Source organism: Diceros bicornis, chromosome 2 (genome assembly GCF_020826845.1).
Source record: "Diceros bicornis minor isolate mBicDic1 chromosome 2, mDicBic1.mat.cur, whole genome shotgun sequence".
Taxonomy (NCBI): Eukaryota; Metazoa; Chordata; class Mammalia; order Perissodactyla; family Rhinocerotidae; genus Diceros; species Diceros bicornis.
This window is the reverse complement of record NC_080741.1, coordinates 54958346-54976975: the sequence shown is the minus strand read 5'-3', so window position 1 is coordinate 54976975 and position 18630 is coordinate 54958346. Positions and strand designations below refer to the sequence as shown.

Sequence of the window (18630 nt, the reverse complement as noted above, 5' to 3'; positions counted from 1 at the left end):
TGTTTGATTTCTTCCTTTCTGACCTGTATGCCTTTTATTTCTTTTCCTAGCTTTATTGCACTGGCTAGAACTTATAACACCATGTTGAATAAGAGTGGCGGGTGTGGACATCCTTATCTGTTCCCGATCTTAAGAGGAAAAGCTTTCAAACTTTCACTGCTAAGTTGGATGTCAGCTGTAGGTTTTCGTAGATGGTCTTTATCAATTTGAGGAAGTTACCTCTGTTCCCATTTTGCTGAGAGGTTTTTTTTTAAATCATGAATGTGTGTGAGATTTTATAAAATGCTTTTTCTGAGTTAGTTGACATGATTATATGATTTTTCATCTTTAGCCTGTTAATACAGTGAATTACACTGATTGATTTGACACTGATGTCAAACCAGCTTTGCATATCTGGAATAAATCCTATTTGGTGATGGTGTATTACTCTTTATATATATTGTTGGATATGATGTACTAAAATTTTGTTGAGATTCTTGCTATAAGTTCATGAGGGATATTGGTCAGTAGTTTTCTTTCTCTGTACTGTCTTTGTCTGGTTTATCAAGGAACTATAGCCTCATAAAATGAATTAGGAAGATTTCCCTCCTGTTCTATTTTTCTTGAAGACATTCTGCAAAATTGGTATTCTTTTTTAAATGTTTTGTAAAACTCTCCAGTGAAACCACCTCTGAGACTGGAGATTTCTTTTTGAAACTTTTAAATTATGACTTCAATTTATTTAATATTTATAGGATTATTCAGGTTATCTATTTTATCTTGGTTGGATTTTGGTAGCTTGTAGTTTTTGAGGATTTGGTTCATTTCTCCTACGTTGTCAAAATCATGAGTGTAAAGTTCTTTACAATACTCCCTTATAACCCTTTTAATGACTACAGTTCTACAGTAATATTCCCTGTTTTGTTCCTGATATTGATGATTTGTGACTTCTCTTTTTATTTTTGTCAGTCTTGCTAGAGGTTTATCAGTTTTATCGAATATTTTTTGAAAAACTAGCTTTTGGTATCATTGATTTTTCTCTACTGTTTTGCTGTTTCAATTTAATTGATTTCTGCTTTTTATTATTTCCTTCCTTCTGTTTGTTTTGGGTTTATTTTCCTCTCCTTTTTCTAGTTTCTTGTGGTAGGAAGTTAAATTATTAATTTCAGGCTTTCCTTTTTTTAACGTAAGCATTTAGCGCTATACATTTCCCTCTCAACACTGTTATAGCTTTGTTCCACATATTTTGATGTGCTGTCTTTTCATTTTCATTCAGCTTTATATTTTTAAAATTTCCTTCAAGACTTTCTCTTTGATCCATGAATTATTTAGTAGTGTATTGTTTAATTTCTAAGTGTTTAGAGATTTTTCTGTTGTCTTTATTTATTGATTTCTAGCTTGAATCCAATTTCATCAGTCCAATTTCAAATCTTTTAAAGTTGTTGAGGTTTGTATTATGACCCAGGATATGTTTTACCTTGGTTAATGTTCCATGGGTGCTTGAAAAGAATGTGTATTCTGCTGTTGTTGGGTAGAGTATTCAGTGAAGGTTATTTGAATCTTGTTGGTTGATGGTGTTGCTCAGTTCTTCTACATTCTTGCTGACTTTTGATTTAATAGTCTATCAATTTATGACTGTGAAGTGTACAAGTCCCCAACTATAAATGCAGGTTTTTCTATTTCTACTCTAAGCTCTTTTAATTTCTGGTTTTTGCTTTTAATTTTTGCTTCATGTGTTTTGAAGCTCTGTAGTTTGGGCAAACACATTTAAGATTGTTATGTCTTCCTGGTAGATTGACCTTTTTATCATTAGGTATTGTCCCTCTTTGTCTCTAGTAATTTTCTTTGCTCAAAGATGACTTTACCTGATATTAATATAGCCACTCCTATTTTTTTTTAAATGTTCACATAGTATATATTTTCCCATCCTTTTACTTTCAACAGATCTATGTCATTGTATTTCAAGTCAATTTCTTGTAGTCAGCATATGGTTAGATTATTTTCTTAAATCTACTTGGCCAGTCTCTATCTGTTAATTGGTGTGCTTAGACCATTTACATTTAAGATAATTAGTGACGTTAGGGCTTAAGTCTGCCAACTTACTTCTTTTTCCTGTTCATTTCCTCTGTTTCTCATTTCTGTTTCTCTTTTCTTATACTCCTATGAGTTACTTTTTAGGTATTCTTCTTTTTATTGTTTTCTTAATGGTTGCTCTAGGTATTATAATATAAACATGTAATTTATCACAGTCTACTGTTATCAGCATTTACTACTTCCAGTGAAATGTAGAAATCTTACTTCTAATTAGGTCCCTTTACCCTCCATAAGTTTTAAATATATCTGTCTTAAGTATTCCTCAACATACATTGGGCACCACAACAGATGATGCTATAATTTTGGTTTCAACTATCAAATATGATTTAAGAATCTCCTGAGAATTAGATACTCTATTATACTTACTCCTATATTTACCCATTCCAATATTCTTTCCTTTCTAAAGTTTCAAGCCTTTTTCTGTAATTTCCTTTCTGTGTGGAGAACTTCTCTAACCATTCTTTGAGGGTAGGTTTGTTGGCAACAAATTCTCATAGTTTTCCTTCATCTGTGAATGTCTTTATTTCCCTTTCATTCACAAAGGATATTTTCAGTGAACATAGAATGCTGAGCTGACAGTTCTTTTCTTTCAGTACTTGAAAAATGCTATGCCACTTCCTTTTGGTCTCTATGATTTCATACAAGAAATCTGCTGTCATTCAAATTGGTAATTTAAGTAGTATGTCCTTTCTCTCTGGCTGCTATCAAGTTTTTTATTTTTTTCTTGTCTAATTATATTTAACTATGATCTGTCTTGCCATGGATTTACTTGGGTTAATTCTCCTTGGAATTTGCTCAGCCTTTTGAATATGTATGTTTATGCTTTTCACTAATTTTGGGAAGTTTCCAGCCAATATATCTTTAAATATCTATCCAGTCTAACTCTCCTGGGACTTTCATGACACGAATGCTAGCTCTTTTGCTGTCCCACATGTCCCTGACACTCTGTTCATTTTGCTCCAGTCTATTTTCTCTCTGTTCAGGTTGGGTAATTTCTATTGATCTGTCCTGAAGTTCACTGATTCTACCTACTGTCACCTCCACTCTACTATTGAGCTGATTTAGTGAGCCTTTATTTTGGTGACTGTATTTTTCAGTTCTATAATTTCCATTTGGCTCTTTTTTATAACTTCTATTTCTTTGCTGAGCTTTTCTATTTTTTCATTTGTTTCAAGAGAATTCCTAATAGTTTGTTGAAGCAATTTGATAATTTCAACATCTGATTTGTGTCAATATTGGTTTCTGTTGATTGTCTTTTCTCATTCATGTTGTGATTTTCCTGGTTCTTGGGATGACAAGGGATTTTTAATTGCATTCTGGGTATTTTGGATTGTATAAGACTCTGGGTCCTGTTTAACCTTTTTTCTTAGCAGTCAGTCTCTTTGTTGAGGTGGAGCACAAGGGCCAAGTGGGTGTGGGTAGCATAGAAGATAAATTCTTAGCCCACTTTCTCTAACAATTTTTTCATCCATAAGACTTCGTATCTTCAAATATCACACCACCCTTGTCCATTTGGAAAGCCACCAGAAGGAAGGCCTGGATCATTTTAAGCATCTTTGCTACTTAATGTTGAGGGTACCATCACTGGACACATATTTGAAGCTCTGGCAGATGTTCCAATGCTACAATATTGGGAAGGCAGTGGAATCCAGACCCAGGCATCAGCCAAACAAAAGGAAAGTCCCTAGGGAAATATGGCTGTAGGTTGAAGTCATTTTTTTCCTACCTTAGCCTAGAAAATGACCATGAACAAACATTCCCTAGATATTGAACTATAGCGTACTTGTTTCTCTCTCCTAAAAACAGCTTGTTACAGTGTTTCTTCCCCCTCCAATTGAAGCTTGGATATTAACTCGGGCATAATTTTTCCTTCTCACTCTGTGTTCCAGTTGTAATGAATTTCTCCCAATCCTCTGTTGCTCACTCCCTCAGAAATGCTCAAACCAAGTGCTTCCACCACCTGCAACAAATATAGCCCCAATGCCACTCCCAGCCCACTTGGGACAGGCGGCTCTCCCCAGCATATGCACAGTGCTTCACAAAAGCCTACCTTAGCCATTGTCCTCCGCCACTGCATGGGGGTCTGCTCTCCAGGAGAGGAGCATATTTTATTGCTTGCCATATACTCACATGGCAAGCACAACAAAACAATGCGAGTAATGGCCTCTATGAGTCCCAGGAGGTGTGACGTTGTTGCAGCCACAGCTACACCTTCAACTGAAATTGTCACCTGGCCCTGTAGAGGTAGTATGGTAGTAGCTGTGGTGGTTGTACTGGTAAATTTAAAAGTGGCCAAAAGGAAATAGGATTTATTTTATAGGAATCTATCCCGGAAATTTTCCTAAAATGCTCCAACTGGAAGGTAAACTTCTATCCCATTTCCTAAGTTCCTCCTTTAACATATCTTTCTTTTGTTCCACAATATTTTTGGAGCAGGCAATTCTTGGAGCATTGAGGGTACAGCAGAGAGTAGACACCATCCCATCCTTGAAAATCTTACCTTCTAACTCAGGAGTCAAGTTAACCCAATAGCTACCCCAACAATTATTTAATCAATCATATTGAGTACAACAAGAGATATAACAAGTGGGTTCACTTTTCTTTGAAATCTCAGCAAGAGCCATATTCTTTGCATGATGTCAACATAGGTGTCAAGCACAACATAGGATGTGCTCAGAGTAAGAAAAAAAGAAAATCAACACAATTGTTTCAGAACTAGCAAGCATCTGAACTCAATGTAATTATTTTACTGCCATGATATTATTTGTGCCTCTTCATAAATGTTCTACAAGCTAGGGTTCCTAGGGCCTCAATGGAAGGGCAGTATATTTGATGAGTTTCTAAAAATAATGACAGAATGATTGTAAGCGATCACTGTGAGGGGGACAGGGGTGTGCGATGACCCTTGGTGCGCCCGCCCAGCAGCAGGCCCTACCTCCTTGTTTGTCCTGTCGGCTTGCACCAACGTTCCATTCAGGCAAGGTTCCACGTAGTGGAGCTCCTCGTTATACTGCAAAGGGAAGAAATAGCCAAGAGGAAACACTTAATTAAGCATTCGAAAGATACTACTTACTAATTTAAGGATACACATACACAAACAAAAAGCAGCACAATCACAAGCCCAATTCACATAAGGTGACTTTCTCACTTGGTGCCCCTATAGAAAAGTGTGATTTAGTGCCAAAGACAGACTTTATTCTCTTCTTGTTTGAGGGAGAAACTTGTAGAGCAAGTGTTGGTGTATGGCAGTGTTCAGGGTGTACATAGCTAACTGATAATCCTTCAGGAGTGGCTCCAAACACTGGGGGTCCCTGGGCCTGGCTGACAGTGCGTAGTCCAGGCGGGATATGAAGAGCATACCAGAGTTAGGTGGATACGGCTCCAGGTCCTGTCTTCAGCTTTGTGGAGACAAGGACCCATGTGTAGGTCACAGGTGAGTGAGGACAAAAATGGAGGGAAGGAGAGGTCACTCTGGGAGGCTATGCAGGTGTTGGTCAGAGCACTGCTCATACACAGTGACACCATCTTCCATACAGGCCAACGTCAGCCTTCCCTTCATTTTTGATTCCAGAATACCCAGAATATGACCCTCTGTTATGATCCAAAGCTTACAACTAGGAAGCAGAAATTTGAGTGTTCTTGTCTTCATTTCTCTCATCAAGAATGATTCTCTGCACTGCAGCTAGGCTGGTCCTTCTAAAACACAAACCTGATTATGTCGCCTCTTGTCAACCCCGTTCACAGCTCTCCATTGCTCTGCAGAGGAACCTTCCAGGGCTTGGCAGGGCTCTGGACACTTGGCCCTGTTTTAGCATCTTCACTCATTAACGCTCCCCATAAACTTAGCATCAGCCAGCCCTAATTCCCTTCCTGTCCCCTGACAGCTCCCATCTTTTCCTTTAGGCCTTCCACCATGGGGTCCTCTCCCTGGGGCTCTCACTCTGGCATCTCCCGGCTGACTCGTGTTCATCCTGTGGGTCAGCTCATTCCTGCCTCCTCTGGGAAGCAGCTTCTGGTGAAGGTGAGGCCCCTCTCCTGTATATCCCCAATTCTAGTTACCTGGTGCCTGGATCCCTTACCACAAGGTGGGCTGCACTGTTAGGGTCCATGTCTAGTTCCTCAGTGTATTCCCTGTGACAAGGGCTGGGCCCACAATAGGTACCTAAGAACCATTTGTTCAATGAGAGTGTTATAGCATTTCTATTTTGGCGACAAAAAGCCCAGCCCAGAACTCTAGAAGGAAGGAACCAGAACCACCTCTCACAGGCCCAGGTCCTGAGCAAAGTCTGGCTAAGGAGTTTGGACTTTAAGTCTGTAGGCAGTAAGGCCCCTGGAGCGCTATGAGCAGGGGAGTGAGTGAAATAAAGAGATGAGCTCGGGACAACTGCTCTAGACACACTGCAGGGACAGACTGAAGACAACCAGACGTTCAGCTGCTGCAACAGTGACTGAGATACCTTGGGTTTCACATGCCAAGATGCTTACTAAGCAAGTAGGAGTCATGATAATACTAATATCAGCAATTAACCATTATTGAGCGCTTAATCCATCAGCACAGGCTAGACTTCTCAACCTCATGTGGAAAGTACTTCCAATCACTCCCCCTTTACAGATGGGGAAACTGAGGCAGAGCAACGATGATCAACTTGCTCAAAGTCACCAGGGAGTACATAAGGGGTGGAGTCCAGACTCAAACCCAGGCAATCTGACCTCACAGCCACTGACCTCAGGACCTCAAAGCCCCCAACTTCTCCTCTCTGGCCTCCAAACCTCTATGCTTCCCATCAGTCTTTTACTCCCTCTTTCATCTTTGTTCTTAGTCATACAAAAGCATTTGAAAAATTATATCCCAATGGTCTTAGAGCTTAGATCTCCTCTGATGAGGCATGGAGGAAAAACACATTTATGCAATTCTGAAATGAGTCATTGAGAAATGGGAGTGTGACTTTCAGTCAACAAATGGAACATCATCTGAGGATCCAGGAAGCAACAGCACAGTCCAACCTGAAGAAGAGCTTCTCCAAAGTTCATAGTCCATATTGGACTGACACTGGAAGTTGCTGAAAAACCAGCCATTCCCTCCTCCTCCACCTCCTTTGTTGACTGATGTGTTTCAGGCTGACAGTATGCCCATTCCTTAGGCCTGAAGCATAATCAGTCTTAGCCAATCACAGCTATCCAGTTCCCTTCTACTGGATACATGTTTCCATAGCCTGTCTTGCAGCAAAGGGCAGTCAAACAGCCCATTCTCAGCCAATGAAACATAAGCGGAAGTGTTCCACACAGTTTTGATAAAACTTTTTCCTTGCCATTAAAGGAAAACTCTTCTATACCCACTGCCTTCCTTCCCACTTGACATGCTACTGTGGAGTTGCAGCTACCATTTTGCAACCATGAGGTGAAAGATTAAGAACGGAAAGCAAAGCTCAAGGAAGACAAAGCAGGAAGATGGAGCCAGTGTGGGTCCTTGATGACACTGCTGAACCACTGTACCAGAATACAGCTGCCCTCCTCTAGGCTTCTTCCATGAGATTATTAGATGCCTATATGCTAAAGCACTTTCATTCAGTTGTTCTGTAACTTGCAGCCCAAAACTTTCCTAAATGAGGTTGTAATTTTGGTTCTTCTTCCACTTAACTCTCCATTTTCCAGGTAAATTTTAAAACTTCCCCTATATTCTGCCCAATACACATTCTCAAAGTTGATCCCTGAGTTTATACAGTCTGAGCTGGGAGTCCAAGGACTTGAGCCCAAGTCCTGCCTCTGCCATGTACTTACTGTGTGGCCTTGGGGAAGTCACTACACCTCTGTGATCCCAGATTTTTATGCATAAGAAGGTGCTAATTCATCTTCTGTTTAGTCTTCAGGGGCCCCGCCCTGTAAGGATCCAATGAGGCAACAGACCTAAAACTGCTTTGCTAATGCAAAGGCCTATACATGTGGAGGGGGGCTGCAGAAAGGGGTTAAAAGTATAAAAGACCAAGAAGTTCTTGCCCTCATCAGGGAGGAACATGTGCAGTAATCAAAACCATGCTTGCCGTCACTGTGTGAGCCGTGGCCACGGTGGAGGAATCTGCTCTGCTGAACCCCCGCCAGCTTGTTAGTGGCATCATCCAAGCCTGCAGTTGACTAATTTCCCTTGACTGCATCAGGATAAAGCTATGCTGAGCAATCTGGTCTCTATCACCAAAGGGAGCTGGGCTTGGCCGTGTGTGTGAGAGAATGGTGCACACCAGGCAGCTGTGCCAAGGACACCCATTGGCTGTGCAAGCTCACCACGCTACCCAGCGCTCCTCCCAAGGGGGACACCAAGGGGCCCTGCATGTGGAACGGCTTCCAGGCTCCCAGCAGCTCTCCATTTGGAAACTATACAGTTTTTTGCATTTTTATGGAGGTTCCCTAGATTTCTACTTTGTGAAACAAAGATGTGGGATGGCCATATTAATTTACAATGGAAGATCTGGTCACCTCAGCCCTAAGATAAAATGGCTTTATAAATAGCTCTCCTTCATCCCTACTCAAGCAACCAAATATCAATCGTCTAATGAAGAAAAGGATGCAATGCATATTATCACCAACCAGATGGAATTTTCTTCTGCCATTTGCTTTTGCTCCTTCCTACTACCAGGATTGAACCCTAGAAAGGCACTCAACCACTCCCCTTTCCCCAAAGCAGTAAGCCCTTCCTGAAAATTTCTGGGAAATGGGAAGAGTCTTTTAGCAGGATAGGAGAGGGCCCAGGCAGCCATGGAGATGGTCCAATCAGCCCACCAACCACATGGTGAAGAGATGTACAAAGAACTTTGACCCCTTAAAGAGCTTAGAAACTGCCACATACACACAGGGCCTCAGTCACTGTCAGTTTCCTTCTCCCCTTCTCCTTCCTGGTTGGCTCTCCTCTTCTGATTCACACAAGGGAGGAGCAGAAGAGCTAAAAGCAACTGAGGCAGACAGGCTGGGTTAAAATCCTGGCTCTGCCACACACATGCTGGGTGACCGTGGCCAAGGCATCTCAGCTCCGGGAGCCCCATTGTTTGTGTTGGGGAGATGGGGATGGGAACTGCACCTCTCTCACAAACTCACTGTGAAGATGAAATGAGATAATTTGGTAAAGAGTCAACATAGAACCCAGCATGTAGCAAGAGAAAGAAAGTGTCTGGGTGCACAAACACAAGAAAGATAGAAAATATATGTGAGTGTGATGTGTGCTACACAGAAAGAAAGACCAATGAGTACTCTCCACCCTGAGCTGGTACTTGCTATGTAGGAGGGGGTTGGGGCCAATGGTAATAACCACTCTTGGGAACAGGGCTCATGTGCCCCTGATCACCTCTGGGGAGCACAGATTCTGCATTCTTTGGAGAGAAGGTGCTACATCAATAGGAACATATGACTGTCTAAATACACGAGACAGAAACCGCCATCCTGCAGGGCCATACACTGTCCTACTCTGTGCCACACTCTGAACCCTTCCAGGGACCCAGGTCTGACTTTAGCAGACTGGGAGCCAAGACAGTACAGCCAGCCTACTGCCAAATCCCCTCCCGGGAAGACATCTGCCATAAACTCTTTGTTCCTGTGTTTGCTCTGTGAATATTAACTAAGCACCTGCTATGACCCAGGGACATAAAACAGTGGCTAAATTTGCACATGATCACCACTACGGAGTGATCATGAACGACTTTTTCTTACTTTTATTAGTAAAAGACGATGCTCATTACATCTGAAGATAATGTCTGCTGTTCCTTTTCATGATAAAAAGTGCTTATCTGTGATGCTGCAATGATCCAACCAAAACCAAAAACAGGTTTGAGACAAACCTACCATCTTCTCAGGATGTTAGACTACGTCCCACTACTCTCTTCTCATGGGAATTGCCCCTCCCTTTCCTCTGTGCCAACCACCAAACTCTACGCTCTGACAGCAGGGACAGGATAGGAGAGGGCCCAGGCAGCCGTGGAGATGGTCCAGTCAGCCCACCAACCACATGGTGAAGAGATGTACAAAGAACTTTCACCCGTCTGCCTTTTCCTTCCTTTTGCCCAATCTCTGTAAGCATTCTCTACATCTCCCGTTTTAAAAATACAGCAAAATCGTCAATGGGAATTTTAATGAGGATCTAAAATAGGAAAGGCAAGTTTTAAGTTTCATTAAATGAATGATGGGAACTTTTTGGAGAAGGATCTAAAAACAAAGAACAAATGGGCTGGACTCGCCCACTAAGATTCATGCAAACTTCGGCACTAGTGTAGAATAGTGCCACATGTTGGCTCGTGTACATTGCAGCCCAGATACTGGAGAGTGAAGGACAGATGACTTTGGGTTCTAAATGATATTGAGGACTCTGAACCCTACTGAATGTGGGAAGTTGGACTTGATAGATGAAAGCAATGCAGCTTTTAGGCCTAACAGAAGAGAAACGGTTGCCTAAAAAAAGAGAATGAGGGAAGATCTAACTAAGAAGGAAGACACTTACGGGAACATGTCAACACGTCACCCTGTGGCTGAGACTCCTTCTATGTCCTCCATTGCCTCCAGATCAAGTCCTAATTCCTCTATGTGGCTGACCAGATATGCTTGATCCGGCCTGACCCTCTCAATCCAGTCCCATTCTTTTCACCATCACCCTCACCTACCCACTCTGCCTCTTACTTTCACCCCCACTCCAATGTGTCCAGACATTGAACTCCTTTTGGTCAATCCACCCAGTCCTGTCCTTCGTGGGGGTGGCAGAGGAGTTACATTTTCCTCCTCAATTGTTCCTTCCCCTTCCTCTTGCCCTACGTCATTGCATATGCCTGGCTAATACCTTCCTATCTTAAAGTGTTCGCTTAGTCATCACTTCTTCCAAGAAGCCACCACGAGCCTCCAGTTGGTTGCATGCCTGGGCTCTCTGCTCTCCCAGCCTCTCTCACTGCCCCACTCAAAGACTGCACTGTCCACCCTCTACTGTGAGCACTCGCTTCCTGGCTGCCTCCACACCCAACACTCACACGCACAAAACCTCAAAGGAAGACAACCTGTCTTCCTTATTTAGAAAGGCAGACCCAGCTCTTAACTCTTAGCACTGAAGGATGTAAATTATGTTAAAAATTTAATATGTTAACACCTTAAGGGGCAGTTGGGGCGAGTCTTCTATGAATAGAGTCTATCGATCCCAACTGACTCTGTTCGCGGAAGACTCACCCTAAACTGTTCAGAGAAAATTGAGAACAAGGGAGTGCTACAGAGGGATAAGTTTGGGAGGGTCGGGGTGGAGGGGGCCCAGGTGGGGACATGTGTGTGCACCTTGATAGCTGTTTCGCGCCGTAGCAATTCGCGCCATAAAATGTAACTGTCTGAATGTTTTGAATTAACCAATCATGTAAAACCGCGCCAACCTTTTCCCGCTTTATGCTCCCAAATCCTATAAAAGAACTTGCCCCCTAAGGCTCGGGGTCGACCCCTCTGTCTCCTGCGAGGGACACGAGTCGACCCGGAGCTCCGTTCAATAAACCTCTTGCGTTTGCATCAAGTTCGGTCTTCTGTGTCTGTGGGCCCGCGTCATCCCGAGACCTGGTGAGTTGGGATTTCCCTCCCCTTCCCCTTGGGAATCCAACATTTGGGGGCTCGTCCGGGATCCACGCGGTAACCCCAGACTCCGAAGACCCCTTGGAGGTAGGCCTGAGTGACTGAGTGTGTGAGTGTGTGCGGCGCCGCAAAGTATTGTTTTATTGTTTTGGTTTCAGTATCGGGCAGCCGCCGCTTCGGGCCGTGAGGACCGAACGGCTGCAGTGGCAGACGTGCTAGGGACTGCAGGCTGCAACCCTGGGGGACGCCCCAAGGGATAAGGGGAGTCAGGAAAGCCTGACCAACCCCCCTTCCAGGTGGGAAAAGGAGCGATACCTTTTCCCGGGGAGGACTCGGAAACCCCTCCCGTCTGAAGCCGCCTTCGGCTGGCTTGTAGAGACGCCTTCCGGGCAGGGTTGTCTGTGTTTTAGTGTGTCTTTAGTGTTTATTGTTCTGTTTTTGTTCGTTACGTGGACTTCCTTTGACGGGATGGGACAGACTGTGACGACCCCCCTTTCCTTGACCCTAGACCACTAGACTGAAGTGCGAGCGAGAGCGCACGACTTATTGGTAGAAATAAAGAAAGGGCGCTGGCAGACTTTTTGCACCTCTGAGTGGCCCTCCCTCAATGTGGGTTGGCCCCCTGAGGGGACGTTTAATCTAACTATTATCCTCACGGTGAGGGCTATTGTTTTCCAGGAGAGACCGGGGTCCCATCCTGACCAACGACCATATATTACAGTGTGGCAGGATCTGGTGCAGAACCCACTCCCGTGGGTTAAGCCATGGGTGAAAGCAGAAAAACTAAGCCCCCGAGTCCTGGCGCTGCAGGATGCGGAGACACGGCAAAAATCGAAATCAACTCGAACAGCGGAGTCGGAGACCCCTTCGGCCCCCCCCCCCCCCCCCCGGGGTCTACCCTGAGATTGAGCCTCCTCCCGAATGGCCCCCTTTCTCGCCTCCCCCTTACCCCTCCCCCGCTCCAGGATCGCAATCAGGACGGAGGGCGACTGGCTCGGGTCCCTCCGCTGGAACCCGAAGCCGCCGCGGAGCCACTCCGGACGGGCCTGATACCACGGTGGCGCTCCCGCTAAGAGAGTATGGAGCTCCTGCGGGGCCCAACCAGCTGTCACCCCTCCAGTACTGGCCTTTCTCTTCCTCAGACCTGTATAACTGGAAAAATAACCATCCCCCCTTTTCAGAAAACCCCGCCGGATTAACTGCCCTGATAGAGTCCCTAATGTTTTCCCATCAGCCCACTTGGGATGATTGTCAACAGCTCTTACAGGCACTCTTTACCACGGAGGAGAGAGAAAGAATCACACAGGAAGCAAGAAAGAATATCCGAGGCACCAACGGGCAGCCGGCAACGATAGCGGAAGCGGAAGAAGGGTTTCCGCACAACCGGCCCAATTGGGACTATAACACGGCTGAAGGTAGGGAGGCGCTGTCCGTTTATCGCCGGGCTCTAGTGGCGGGTCTCCGAGGGGCCGCAAGGCGGCCCACCAATTTGGCTAAGGTAAGAGAGATCCAGCAGGGGCCCACTGAACCTCCCTCCGTTTTCCTAGAACGATTGATGGAGGCTTACCGCAGGTATACGCCCTTCGACCCATCCTCGGAAGGGCAAAAGGCCTCTGTCATTATGGCCTTTATTGGACAGTCTGCCCCAGATATAAAAAGGAGATTACAAAGGCTAGAAGGGCTGCAGGACTACGACTTGCGGGACGTGGTAAAGGAGGCTGAAAAGGTGTATCATAAAAGAGAGAGTGAGGAGGAAAAGCGAGAGAGAGAAAGAAGGGAGGCTGAAGAGAGGGAAAATAAGAGAGATAGGAGACAAGAGAAGAAACTGACCAAAATACTGGCCGCAGTGATAAAGGCGACAGGGCCAGATCATAGGCAGTCAGGGAACCTGGGCAACGCCCCACGACCAGGCTCGCGCAGACGACAGCCCTAAGACAAGGACCAATGTGCCTATTGTAAGGAGAGAGGACACTGGGCAAGGGAATGCCTGGTTCCTTGCCGGTCTCCTTGGAACACCCCTCTCCTGCCTGTAAAAAAAGCCTGGAACTGCTGATTATAGGCCGGTCCAGGATTTGAGGGAAGTGAACAAGAGAGTGCAGGACTTACACCCTACTGTGCCAAACCCATATAGCCTACTCAGCTCCCTCCCCCCATCACGGAAATGGTATACTGTCCTGGACCTGAAAGATGCATTCTTCTGTCTGCGGCTGCACCCAAAGAGCCAATTACTTTTTGCTTTCGAGTGGCGCGACCCTGATATGGGGATCGCTGGACAACTGACTTGGACAAGACTGCCTCAAGGGTTTAAAAACTCCCCCACCCTGTTCGATGAGGCCCTCCACAGGGATTTGACTGACAATAGGGTTAAAAACCCTCAAGTGACTCTTTTACAGTATGTAGATGATCTACTGTTGGCGGCGGAAACCCCGGGAGACTGTGAAGAAGGAACCAAGCGCCTCCTGGCCGAGTTGGATGAGTTGGGGTACCGGACGTCAAAGAAGAAGGCACAATTGTGCCAGGAGAAAGTAGTCTACTTAGGCTACACACTAAAAGACGGCCAAAGGTGGTTAACCGACGCCCGGAAAAAGACTGTGACTCAGATCCCGGCCCCAACCTCCGCTCGCCAGGTAAGGGGATTCCTGGGGACGGCCGGTTTCTGCCGGTTGTGGATCCCAGGGTTTGCTACCCTGGCTGCTCCACTGTACCCATTGACTAAGGAAAGTGGGAACTTTGTCTGGACTCTAGAGCACCAGAAGGCTTTTGAGACTCTAAAACGGGCATTATTAGAGGCACCCGCGTTGGCCCTACCAGATTTGACCAAGCCCTTCACCTTGTATGTAGATGAAAGAAAGGGAATCGCCCGGGGAGTCCTAACTCAAGCCCTTGGGCCCTGGAAGCGCCCAGTCGCATATCTATCAAAAAAACTGGATCCGGTAGCCAGTGGATGGCCTTCCTGCTTAAGGGCGATTGCCGCCACTGCCCAGCTGGTAAAAGATGCAGATAAGCTAACTCTGGGCCAACAGATAACCATAGTAGCCCCCCATGCCTTGGAGAGCATTATCAGACAGCCTCCAGATCGATGGATGACTAACGCCCAGGATGACTCACTACCAAAGTCTGCTCCTAACTGAGAGAATTACCTTCGCCCCACCGGCCATCTTAAACCCGGCCACACTACTGCCCGAAGCAGATGATGAAGTACCTGTTCACCAATGCGGCGACATCTTAGCATCAGAAACGGGGACCCGACCCGATCTGCCAGATGAGCCATGGGCTGGAGCCCCTAATTGGTACACCGACGGCAGCAGCTTCATGGCAGAAGGTAAGAGGATGGCTGGGGCGGCTGTGGTAGACGGGAAAAAGACTCTGTGGGCAAGCCGCTTGCCGGAAGGGACTTCTGCACAAAAGGCTGAGCTTATCGCCCTGACACAGGCGTTAAGGTTAGCTGAAAATAAGACTGTGGCCCAGGTCATCAGAAAGGCACCGACCCCATAGCTCAAGGGAACCGCCTAGCCAAGCGGGCGGCACTAGGACCTATGGTCCTGACTCTCCAGGGAGCTAAGGTCAGCAAAGCTGCCTCCGGTGGGGAACTAACTAAAGAAGAGAAAGTCCTTTCCGTTGCAGAAGGGCGAGAATATCTATCACATCTACACCGGCTAACCCACTTGAGCCCTCAGAAACTAATTAAAATTATTGAGGCCTCCCCGTACCAGGTACCAGATTTGAGAAAGGCGGCTGAGGAAATTTATAAGGATTGTAGAGCTTGCGCTCTCACAAATGCTGCAGTTACCAAATACCGCACTGGACATAGACTCCGGGGAGATAGGCCTGAAACCTTTTGGGAGATAGACTTTACTGAAATCAAACCGGCCCGGTATGGAAATAAATATCTTCTAGTATTTGTAGATACCTTCTCGGGATGGGTAAAGGCTTTCCCCACCCGAAAAGAGACTGCCTCTGTAGTAGCCAAGAAGATATTGGAAGAAATCCTCCCGAGATTCGGGATCCCAAAGGTAATTGGATCTGACAACGGTCCTGCATTCGTTGCCCAGGTAAGTCAGGGACTGGCCAGTCAACTGGGGGTCAATTGGAAATTACATTGTGCTTATAGACCCCAGAGTTCAGGCCAGGTAGAGAGGATGAATAGAACAATTAAAGAGACCCTAACTAAATTGTCTATGGAGACCGGCGATAGTGACTGGACAGCCCTCCTGCCCTTTGCCCTGTTCCGCGTCCGGAACACCCCACAGGGACCTTTAAAACTTACACCCTTTGAGATCCTCTATGGAACCCCTCCCCCTTTGGCACAAATAGGGATACATGACCCTGACATTGTACCTTCTATACCTTTGTCAGCCCGCTTGAAAGCACTCGAGGCTGTCAGGCGCGACATCTGGAACCAGCTAAAAGAGGCTTACCAGCCTGGTGATCTGCTCATACCGCACCAGTTCCAGGTTGGGGACTCTGTCCTTGTGAGACGACATCGGACGGGGTCGCTAGAACCACGTTGGAAGGGGCCCTACGTGGTGCTCCTCACTACACCCACAGCAGTCAAGGTGGACGGTATAACTTCCTGGGTTCACGCTACACACGTAAAGAAGGCACCCCAGAATGCAGCAGATCTCTGGAAGGTGGAAAAGACTGATAACCCTCTTGAGCTGCGTTTGCGTCATGGGAACGGCAAGCAGGTCGTCCAATCCTAATCCCCACGCTCCTCAACTGCTCACGTGGCAAGTCGTCTCCCAGGTAGGAGATATAACCTGGTCAATCCAAAAAACTGCTTCCCCTTGGACATGGTGGCCGGACTTACACCCTGACCTTTGTAAACTGGCTATAGGAACCCCCGACTGGGATTTCATGGGTCGACGAGGGGGGGGCAAAACAAGCCGGAGGATGCCACTCCCCCCATCGCAAGGGTAAACTAAAGGCATACCCCTATTTTTGCGTGCTTGTGCAGTTAGTGCCTAGAATTTACTATCATACTGCCAATAGTTTCGAAGATGAGTTTGATCAGAAATCTATACTAAGGAAAAGGGAACCAGTATCCCTCACCCTAGCTGTGCTCCTGGGACTGGGAGTTGCCGCGGGCGTAGGAACCGGCACTGCAGCCTTAGTTGCAGGGGAGAGAGGATTAACTGCCCTGAGCAATGCTATAGATGAAGACCTCAGGACTTTAGAGCAGTCTATCTCTAAGCTAGAAGAGTCCCTCACCTCCCTGTCTGAAGTAGTGCTCCAGAATAGAAGGGGATTAAATCTGTTGTTTTTAAGGGAGGGAGGGCTTTGTGCAGCTCTTAAAGAAGACTGCTGTTTCTATGCAGATCACACAGGGGTAGTCCGAGACTCAATGCAAAAATTAAAGAAAAGATTAGACATGAGGCAGCAAAGCAGGGAGGCGCAACAAAGCTGGTTTGAATCCTGGTTCGCTAAGTCCCCCTGGGTGACGTCCTTACTATCCTCCCTAGCAGGGCCTTTGTTAATTCTTTTTCTACTTTTGGTTTTTGGACCGTGTGTTTTCAATAGAATCACTACTTTCATAAGAAAAAGAGTCAATGCAGTGCATGCTATGATGCTCCAACGCCATTACCAAGCTCTCCCACGCCATGAGCCACTAATAGTAGACACCGAAAACTAAGTTCTAAGATTAGAACTAGGGACAAAAGAAGAAGTGGGGAATGAAGGATGTAAATTATGTTAAAAATTTAATATGTTAACACCTTAAGGGGCAGTTGGGGCGAGTCTTCTATGAATAGAGTCTATCGATCCCAACTGACTCTGTTCGCGGAAGACTCACCCTAAACTGTTCAGAGAAAATTGAGAACAAGGGAGTGCTACAGAGGGATAAGTTTGGGAGGGTCGGGGTGGAGGGGGCCCAGGTGGGGACATGTGTGTGCACCTTGATAGCTGTTTCGCGCCGTAGCAATTCGCGCCATAAAATGTAACTGTCTGAATGTTTTGAATTAACCAATCATGTAAAACCGCGCCAACCTTTTCCCGCTTTATGCTCCCAAATCCTATAAAAGAACTTGCCCCCTAAGGCTCGGGGTCGACCCCTCTGTCTCCTGCGAGGGACACGAGTCGACCCGGAGCTCCGTTCAATAAACCTCTTGCGTTTGCATCAAGTTCGGTCTTCTGTGTCTGTGGGCCCGCGTCATCCCGAGACCTGGTGAGTTGGGATTTCCCTCCCCTTCCCCTTGGGAATCCAACAGCACTTAATAGTTTTTGTTGAATGAATAAATAATCAGAACAAAGAAATGAAAAGGCAAAATTATAGAAAAGATTACTGATGGAAAAGACTAGAAACGAAGCCTAGAAAAAACAAGTTGACACAGATACAAAAGAAGAATAAATGAAAAGATGAGAATCTCTAACCCCTTCAAAAAACAGATAAACAAAAAGTAAAGGAAGTAAGTGGGACATTTTGGAGAATCCTAAGTTCCACAAAAACCCCATAAAATTAAAATGCTGGCATGCTCATACAATGCAAGAAACTGATGTGGAATTGCTGGAACTCCATTAAATATTTTTATGGTTTTATTGGTGCACTTTTGATTAAATAACCTTTAAAATAAAAATGTGTAGGGATTATGTAATGAAGCAGATGAACCCACAATATTTTCAGCAACACAAGGCATCCCAGAGATCCTTTGCATTACAAAAGCTTCTTGTGTAATTGGAAACACAACTGGACATAATTAGTAGTACAGAACAAATGAGCACTGAAAGAAAATACCATCCTCATACTTTTAATACGGAATCGATTACTCTAAAAAGCAAATCCACAGCAGGCGAAGCACTGGAGAAAGGGTTCTAAAGAAAATTCTGCAAATTAAAACCAGGACCCCAGAAAGTTCTGGGTTGAACTCACAAATGATGCTCTTCTCTATTCGACTCTGCACGAACACGGCTGCAGGAGGCATTTAAATTGATTTAACAATATCAGCCCAGTTAATACTGTGTTCATTTAATGCACGGCTTAGGCTTCTGTAA

At 45.5% G+C, this 18630-nt stretch overlaps 1 protein-coding gene across 1 annotated transcript in view; it reads right to left on the bottom strand.

Annotated features, from left to right (window-relative positions):
- CACNA2D3 (calcium voltage-gated channel auxiliary subunit alpha2delta 3) overlaps positions 1-18630 on the bottom strand; it is an 853260-nt gene that overhangs the window by 444350 nt on the left and 390280 nt on the right. The window contains exon 9 of the mRNA XM_058561298.1: positions 5009-5083. Coding sequence (XP_058417281.1) covers positions 5009-5083 — 75 coding nt within the window. The remainder of the gene's footprint in view (positions 1-5008; positions 5084-18630) is intronic.